General features: G+C 39.4%; 1 protein-coding gene across 3 annotated transcripts; it reads left to right on the forward strand.

The window, feature by feature from the left end:
* The first annotated feature begins 137 nt into the window (after nucleotides 1-137).
* Nucleotides 138-8463, forward strand: RAD51AP1 (RAD51 associated protein 1). Of its 3 annotated transcripts, none has more exons than XM_059816807.1 (9): nucleotides 138-176; nucleotides 938-987; nucleotides 2355-2496; nucleotides 3301-3410; nucleotides 3754-3828; nucleotides 4473-4625; nucleotides 5739-5894; nucleotides 6803-6937; nucleotides 7812-8463. In XM_059816807.1, the coding sequence occupies exons 1-9, from the start codon at nucleotides 157-159 to the stop codon at nucleotides 7937-7939; spliced, it is 969 nt and encodes a 322-aa protein (XP_059672790.1). In that variant the 5' UTR covers nucleotides 138-156; the 3' UTR covers nucleotides 7940-8463. The 3 variants fall into 3 exon arrangements, with proteins under 3 accessions (XP_059672790.1, XP_059672791.1, XP_059672793.1); XM_059816808.1 differs by having other exon boundaries at nucleotides 6815-6937; XM_059816810.1 differs by lacking the exon at nucleotides 3754-3828 and having other exon boundaries at nucleotides 6815-6937.
* Nucleotides 8464-8775: the final 312 nt, after the last annotated feature.

An 8775-nucleotide genomic window follows, 5' to 3' on the forward strand; every position in this document is an offset into this window, starting at 1 on the left:
GCATCCGGAGCCGCAGATTCGGCACCCGCCTGCTTCGTGGCGAATGTGCGGGGCGGGCGCCTCAGGGAGGGAGGAGGCGGGGCAGCAGCGTCGTCACCCGCGCGCGTGTGCCCCGCCCCCGCGGCCGTCGGCCGCCGCGCGCCGCCGGGAGCGGGGATGGCGCGGCCGGTGAGGAGGTGCGTACGGCGGCGCGGGGCGCGAGGCGCGGGGCGCTGGCACCGCCAGCCGCCCGGCCCCGAGGCGCGCGAGCGCCGGAAGCTCGCGCCCAGCGGCGCCGGGTGGCGTTTCCTAGAAAGCCTCAGGCGCGCGCGCGCCGCCGGTGGCCGTTGTCCGCTGAGGGAGCGGGCGGGCCCCCGCTGCCCCGCGGCCGCCGTCCGGGCGGGTCCCCTGGGAGCTCTGCGCCTCCAGACCGAGCTTCTCCTGTGGTAGCGCGGGGCTTGAGGACGGGCTTGCGCTCGTTCCCTTCCGGCTGGAGGGAAGCGCGGACTTCTCCCCGGGGCGGGCGGCGTCCCGCGGGTGGATCCCTGACTGAGGGGTGGGCGTGGAAGTGCTGCCCGCGCCCCCTCCGAGCGGCCTGACAGCGGGGCGGGCGGCGGGGCCGCGCAGGAACCGGCCTGGGAGGTGCGCGGAGGACACCCTGCCAGTGCCTCAGGGTGGCCCGGCGATAAATGGTTGCCGTTGCAGCGTGGCGGCGTGTACGTGAGGAGAATGCGATGCTTCCCACAGCGCGCACAGCGAAAAGCACGGTTATTTTAAGATTTTGAAAGAATCGAGAAGTTACTCCCCATAACCGCGTTGTATACAGTAGCACTGGTCATACATTCGTTTGAATATACATTGCTTTTTTCTCGTAAAACGTGACTTACCCAAAAATCAAGTGTCAGCCAGTCAAGGTGCTCAATCCGAAAGGATTAATAGTGTATGTTTTTTGCCACAGGAACAAGAAAATTGTCGATTATTCTCAATTCGGGGATTTGGAAGATGATGGTAAGCAGCGTGTTCCTGTACATAACAAAAATGCTGAGCGCTAACGTAACTACCCAAAATACCATCAGGGTGTCTTTAATGAATTAGTTCACTGGGAAGGCTGTTAACTGTTTTCACTTGAAGTAATTCGGGCATGCTGTTAAACATCCAAATTCAACAAGGACATGTTGGCTGTACGCCGGAGTGTACGCCAGTGTGTCAGGAAACTGGTGAATACACCCTGTCTTGTTGCAGGAAAATCTCTTTCTCTCCCTGACTCAGTTTTCAGTGGTTGACTGGTTGCTCCATGTCCTCCTGATGATCATCACTTCACAGGACTGTAAATCAGGATATAAAAGAGCTGGGAATCAGCTGTGCCTAGATCTAACATTTCTCCTACGGCTCTGTATCTGGTGGGTTTTGGGTAAGGATATAGCAGTCTAATTTTGAGCGCCGTTGATAAGAAGAATAGATTGCAGGCAATTTGTTTTCACGACAGTCCTTCTTTACTTCTCATCCCTAAAGGGTGTTACGCATTTTTCTTACAGAATTTGGTTGCTGTCATGGTTTTATTTTTTTCTGTGCTGTTTGCAGGATCCAGGGAACAGTTTGAATTGGTGGGAAGGGGAGGGCAAAAGTAAATAAAGTTGAAGGTCTCCTGTAAATCATGTGAATTAATGCAGATTCTTAGTTTAGATGTGCTGCATGACTTTTCTTAGTTTGTAAGCGACCACTTGTAATATTAAAGTGTAAATTCGCAGAAACAGTACTGATCTTATCTAAGCTTCTCCATCATTTAGAGAATACGGAAGATTTTTTTTTTTTTCCTTATTTTGCATTGTGATCTGCAATGTCTTCAGTTGGAAGGAAGGCAGTTTTCATGCCTTCTAATTTCCTTTGAAAATGGGCGAAGTGCATTGTATTCGGTAAGAGGCAGTACGAAAGTGGTAGAAAAAGGGGAGCAAGCCAACGTTTTTTAAGAACGGGAACAATCCCCAAAACACCAACAACTCTGAAACTGTTTAATGACACTGATTACTATTATAATTCGTTGCTGTTCAGCGTATCAAAAGATGAACTTCTAGTTGTTGAGAATCTTCTAACACATTGGACGTTGAAGCTTTATTGCCATATTGGTAATAAAAATTGAAACAATTACCTCTTGAACTAAAAGTATATGCAAAAGAGGTCTGGCTAAATTTTCATTTAAAATACATTTAAGAAGAGTATAGTTATAGTTGCTGTGTTCTTTAAAAATAGAATTAATTTCAAAAAAGTTATCTTTGGTATATTTTCAGCGTGTGATGAAATTAAGCTGAATGACTTCTTTTGGCTGTATGGAAGAATATAGGAAAAGTCATTAAAGCTTGTTGCCATTTCCCAAACAGACGAAGACTTTGCATGTATAGCTCCACCTTCCAGCAAAAAATCCAGAACACAGCTCAAGGAACCAAAGAAGGAGAAAAAAGAGAAGCAAAAAGAGCCACACGAGGAATTGACTCTGTCACAAAAGCAGACACCTGGTAAAAGGTAAGAAATGTTGAAATGTGGTCAACTCTCTGTAAAGCTGGAATTCAATAATAGTATTTTTTTTTCTTTTTTTTCCCCTAGATTTTTAAGCAGCTGAGAATAAACAACTAACATATTAGCGTGATAAAGATTTTTCAGCTTTTTTGCTATAGTTGCAAATCAGCGATAATGTAATTATACATGGAGTCGGGAAAACTTGCCTGAGTTCGGTAGTGAGCTATGTCTGTTTTGTTACAGCTCTCAAAAACTCCAGCCAGCGGCCTGCATAGGTGCAGAAACAGGTTTGCATGTCTGATTGTGTCTTGATATCTCTACAGCGCAAAATTAACTGACAATTCTGAGTTACTGAGGGCTCCTAAAACTGAGAAACATAAAGACAAGTTTGACTCCTTACAAAAGAATATATTTAAAGCTTGATAGAAAATACAAAGTCAATGTCACTGAAAAAAGAAATCTGAATATTGTTATAAGTTGTGTGTGAATATTAGGTTTCAGTGTGGTTTTTCAAACAAACGTAATCACCTTTTTCTGTGATAATGCCAGTTATTAGTGTGTATATATATACACACAATGTTTCGCAATTATAATACTTTTTAAGTGTAGTGTGCTTCAAATATTAGTGTATACTTTGTCTAAGTCTTTTCCAGAAGTAATAGTTATAATATGATATGCTATAAAGTATGTATTCAAATAATTACCTTTCTTCCAAGTACTTGAATTTAAAGAAGTTCAGTGAGTCAGAAGTAGATCTGTAACACTTTTATCGTTGCTTTATTATTTAGCATGTTTGGGGTTTTTTTCCAGGATATCCTTGGATGACAAACTGTACCAAAGAGATTTGGAAGTTGCCTTAGCCTTATCCGTCAAAGAAAAAACTGCAAATATCCTTGAGGTGCAAAATTCAGAAGAACAAGGTTGTTTTACAGTTCAATGCAACACTCTTTATTTATATGTAGTGAATTTGGACATGACTTGATTTATTTTACAGTGAAATACGTTGAAAGTCATGTTTTATTTCAAGATGTCATGATAAGGAAAGGAGAATTTCTAGGTAGTGCCTGTCGTCTTCTGTTCATGTTTTTTTCTGTGAGAAAAATAACTCCTCTATAAGATCTTCCAAACGTACAGTTTGATTAGAGAGAGATAAAAATGTTAGCTATTTTCATTCCTTAATATCTCGACTGTTTATAATGTGGTTTTCGAATACTAATATTTTATATTATTTTTTGTTTGATTGTTTTCTGGGCCCTAAAACAGGTAAGCATATTGAATCGGAAAATGTGCACAGGAGACCTCTTTTTTCCAACTGCAGTGTAGACAGTGAACTTTTAGGTAAGTTGTTCTCATGCTCTGTCTTTTCAGAAATAGCATTTCAAGATACATTTAAGTAGCTTCTCTCTCCTTTGTTTCCATTGGTTTCTGGTTTTCACTTAGATGGAAAAAAGAGTCTTTGTCTTAAATAAAGGATGAAGGATGCATTCATTTTTTAACTAAAAATTTGGTCCCGGTCTTAAAATGAGAAAACCTCCGGAATGCTGAATGAGATTGTTACAGATCACTGAAAGTTAGTTGGGAAAAGCAACAGACATGTGATGTTTTTAGATGCTGAGTAAGCTACACTACCCTCAACTCTTTAATGGGTCCATAATGCCTAAGTATCAAATAAATGTGACGAAAACATTTGCTGTGCCATTGGAAACTTTTTCATTTTTCCAATTTTATTTTTGGTCTTCTGTCCTTTCGTTAGTTTGATTACAGATAAACTATGATAACTTTCACAACCAGAAAGTATGGTTTGGTCAGTTAAAAGAGTAAAATGAGAATCACATGAAAACAAGTGCTGGTGATATGCTTCTGTATAGTATACTCCAAAACCACAGAAACGAATTCTGGGGACCCAAGTACCTGCTGCTTTTTGAGTAGGAGAAGAGATTTACTGTGAATTTAAATTCATTAGACTGCCTTCTGTTTTCCAGGTCTCAATCAGGTTGTGGATGATGATGTACCTAGGAGTGACTGTAGGCAAAGGACAGCAGCATCTCAAGTCCCAGCACACCAGAAGAAGTTACTGACCATTGACAGTGATGATGGAGAGCATGCTACTGCCTCTGAGCCAGAGTCTGTACCCAGTAAGTTCTTCTCTATGAACCCCCCTCCTTAGCTGTGCTTTGAATATGATGCCTTACATTTAGTTTATATTTTCAGTGAAATGCACGCTGCTTCTACTGTATCTTCCCTCCGTGCCCTTACTGAAGCTTTATCTTTTAATACTAGTGGGATCTCAATTGCACTTTGACACTAAGTCTAAACATTTGAACTTATTCATATACCTTCCTCAAACTGGCAAAACCGATACTGCTGCTTTGCGTTTGCTGCAGTATGTCAGAACAAATTTCTTCTACCCTCTTTGTCCAGGATAGTTTTGTCATTCTTCCGGTTGTTGTCTGAGGGTTGCATCAAAACAGTGACTCTGGAGTAGTGTCAGGTGTTAGTGCTTTTAGTATTGGTATTTAAAAACAGAAGTAGCCTCCCTTCTTTCCTTCCTTCAGTTCTCAACTCTTAGAGAACAGCGCTGCATCTGACTGGAGGTCAGCCTAGCCTCGTACTCTGCTTCTGTTGGCAGCCCAGTGTTGAATGCCTGCAGAGTATGGTAGACATCTCTCTCTCATTCCCCAATGGTTCACGTGTCTGTATCCATTCTTTTATTCCTTACTGCAAGGTTTATTGGAAAATATTTCTAGAATTGTCAGTGAAATAAAACTCCAGGAGAATAATCCAGATATTCCTGTTGATAGAGAACTATTTTTAAGATTTGCTAATGTCTGGGTTCTTTTAATCATAAATCTATAAAATCTTTCTTACAGCTGAAATTAGACATAGTGTTTTCCCACTTTAAATAGTCATGACTAAGAATATATAAAAATCAGAAACCCTGCCAAATAATTTTAACTTTTTCATCTTTCACACATGGAATATTGGTAATTCTGCTGTTAAAATCATTATTTTATGCAGTTTATACCAGGGCATTCCATTATTAAAGTACAGAGCAAGAATTCTGTAAATACAGAATGTTTTGTGGAGGCTATTTCTTTCTCAGATCAGCATATAAATACATATGAATTTGTTTTTCTATATCCTTAAGATACTCTGGTTCTTTATGTCCAGCATGTGATTAGAAGGCCCTGGAGTTATAGTAAATTGTATTTCCTGTAAAGAAATTGCATCCCTTTTCCCTGCTGTAGGTGAGGAGTCAGAAGAAGATTCAGATTACAGTGAAGGTGATGATGAAGACTTTGCTATGGAAAAGAAGAAAGCCAAAGGGAATAGAAAGAAAACCAAACAAAAGATGCCAGCTGCGAGAGAGAAGAAAACTCCCAAATCCAAGATTAATATTACAGGTAAGTTTGTATTATGAATTTGAAATAGACTTCTTTATAATAGAAGTTCCTTTTATTTTCACTGAAGGAATAGACAAATTTGGCTGGCAGACTGTCCGCAGGGTTATGATGAAGAAGACTATATGCAGAGTAACGGGAGGAGAGGAGAAAAAAAATCCTGAAAGAAAAACGCTTTATAGTAAACTAACACTCCGTACAATAAAAGCAGACAAAAGTGAATGGACAAAGTTCATTTCTTTTTATATAACTCTATCTAAATTTTAAGAAAAGGTTAGATAACAATGAGTGATCTGAGGATTTTTTTTTTTTAAATTATGATCTCGGAGACTCCTCTTGCAGTTGCATTTATGAATTTTTAATTCAAGGATAGCTAAACAATGCTACTTCTACTAACCACTTGGCGAAAAACATTACATATGCATGCCCTTCAGAGTTAATTGTTCATTGTGTTGCTAACACAATTAACTTTAAATAGCTTAAGAAAATTCTTTTAATGGTGTTAATCTTGTGTCTGACTTAGTAATGTGTTTTAATTGCAGGCCTGAGTTTACAACATGTAATTTAGTAATTTAGTTTAAAATGAGTTTTAGTTATGACAAGGAATGGTTTACTTTGTGTAGCTGGCAGAAGAATCTTCCCTCTTAGAAATTCGATATCTGGCAGGTCTTCAACAAGAAATTGTTACACTACTTATTGTCAAACCAGGATTGAAATTCCAGAGTGTAACAGGACTGACTGTATAAATATATACTGTGAAAGATGCGACGATCTAGTAACATACTCTTTATTTCACTCGATGGGGAGAGCTTGTGCTGTAAAATGATCTGTCATAAGCAGTGTGATGATTTCTCTGCTAAAGAGTATCTTTCTAAGGTTGCTTTTATTTTCCAACTAAGTATTACCTGTAGTTTCTTCTTCAGGGATAACGGAACAAAAATCTGAGCCAACACAAAAGATGATGTCCAGTTCTTCAGAACCAGTTGGAAGGCCTTTATATACATCAAGTCCTGTAACAGACAAGAAGCCTAAATGGATACCGCCAGGTACCTGTAAGATTGTAACTATAAACACATGCATTAGTTGACTTAAGTTTTTAGCAATCTCTCCTAAAAGCAAACAAACAAATAAACAGTATTTCTGAAAAATTACTGCCCTCTTATAATGAAAAGTATTCTTTTGACCTTAGATTTAAAAAAAAAAAAGGGGGGGGAAAGAAAAGCTATCTCCGTGCTTCTTTTCCTCTTACGGCATTATCCTTAACTCCTTTATGTGGGGAGGTTAATAAAATATTTTCCAGAGTGTGGATCAAATCTTAAGAGATTGTCGTGTGGCCATTTCTCTCTTATTAAGAGCTTTCTGCGTGCTGCTTTATTATCTATTCTAAACAAATAATATTAGAAAAATGTTGGAGTGTTTAAACTGCTCTAGTAAAGCAAATGTGTAGAAGCTTTACTTTCTTAAGGTGTTTGAGCATGCTGCTGCTGACTCCTACCTCTTACTTTGATTTTCCTTCATATTTAACTCTTCTGTACATGTTTCTTTCTGTTTGGCTCCTTTCTCTCAAGCCTGCTTTTCCCACTTGGAATTGTGTTCAATTGTGTGATTCTCTGTGGGGCACCTGAAAATGCATGGTACACTGGGAATAGTTCTCACATGCTTGTCCAGTGTTGCTCCAGTGTGTTGCTGGTTAATTAAAACTGTGCACCATACCTGCTGCGTTGGCTCCCAAATAGATTGATTCCCAGTGAGTACACTGATTTTCATGTGCTTCTGTGGTACGTTGTTCAGACCTTTCTGCAATAGCTTTAGAATACTTTTTTTGTTCTGCTATGAAAACTATAAAAAGACAACAGTCATATATTTTTTTTTCCCCTCTAAACTTCTTACACCTTCTTTTTGTTTTAACATTATTTTCAGCTGCATCAGGAAGCAGTAATAACTCTATGAAATATGTTTCGCTTAAGTCACCTACTCAGTGTCTTAGACTCGGCCTCTCCAGACTTGCAAGAGTCAAGCCACTGCATCCCAGTGCTACCAGCAGTTAAGTGGTCAGTGACAAGGTGCCACGTGAAGGAAAAGACTTTGGAAAGTGTTTTGCTTGTAAATGGAAGGGTGGGCAGCAAAAGCTTCATGGCATCGTCCATTTTGGACGACTGTTGTTTATGTATGTGTCTGATATTATCGTGAGGTTTTATTCTGCAAAATACTAGGCATCCTTAAGTGCTACTGAATAATAATATTATTTAATCAAGGTGACATCTGGGTCACCAGCTTTTTTTATTATGTTTAGAGATGAGGGTTTGTGATAATTTTAATTCTCTGATATCTAAACTCTTGGCATTAAAATAGTCTAGACAGCACTATGTCAGTTACAGAATTTGATATCTCAAATGGATTCTTAACACAAGTGAAAGTCACAGTTTAAAAAATATTTCTTGGAAGAGTGAAGTTACCACTTTCCACCCCCTTCCTGGAAAGTTTGTCGCCACTCCCTCAAAATCTGTTAATGTTTGCATATCTTATATGTGGATTTTAATGAATTTTTATGTTTTATAGATATAAATGTTTTTTAGAATGTTGTATTTTTAAAAAAACTAAAATAAAATACTTTATGTAATCTAATTAATCATATTAATTGACTTTATTAATTTTGAAAATAACTTCTAAATTTTGGCTACAGTCCTGCAAATATTTTTGCATGTGCATACTCTTTATTGGAAGTCAGCAGCATGAGCCAGGCTCAGACAGTGAGGATTTTGCTTTGAGGTCCTTGGTCTTCATTGAAGACCACGATACCATGCATAGTCAGTGGGTTTTGTAAAGCGTTGAAGTGATAGTTGCTGAGTAATAGGTCTGAGCTTTCAAACTTAGTAATCCACAA

The sequence above is a fragment of the Gavia stellata genome, chromosome 4 (assembly GCF_030936135.1).
Source record: "Gavia stellata isolate bGavSte3 chromosome 4, bGavSte3.hap2, whole genome shotgun sequence".
Classification (NCBI taxonomy): domain Eukaryota; kingdom Metazoa; phylum Chordata; class Aves; order Gaviiformes; family Gaviidae; genus Gavia; species Gavia stellata.

Excerpts from the sequence above, each read along its gene's own strand:
- RAD51AP1 (XM_059816807.1), top strand. The coding sequence starts at position 157 with ATGGCGCGGCCGGTGAGGAG. Across the intron at positions 177-937 it reads ATGGCGCGGCCGGTGAGGAG|GAACAAGAAAATTGTCGATT; the intron begins GTGCGTACGGCG and ends TTTTTGCCACAG. Across the intron at positions 2,497-3,300 it reads AAGCAGACACCTGGTAAAAG|GATATCCTTGGATGACAAAC; the intron begins GTAAGAAATGTT and ends GTTTTTTTCCAG.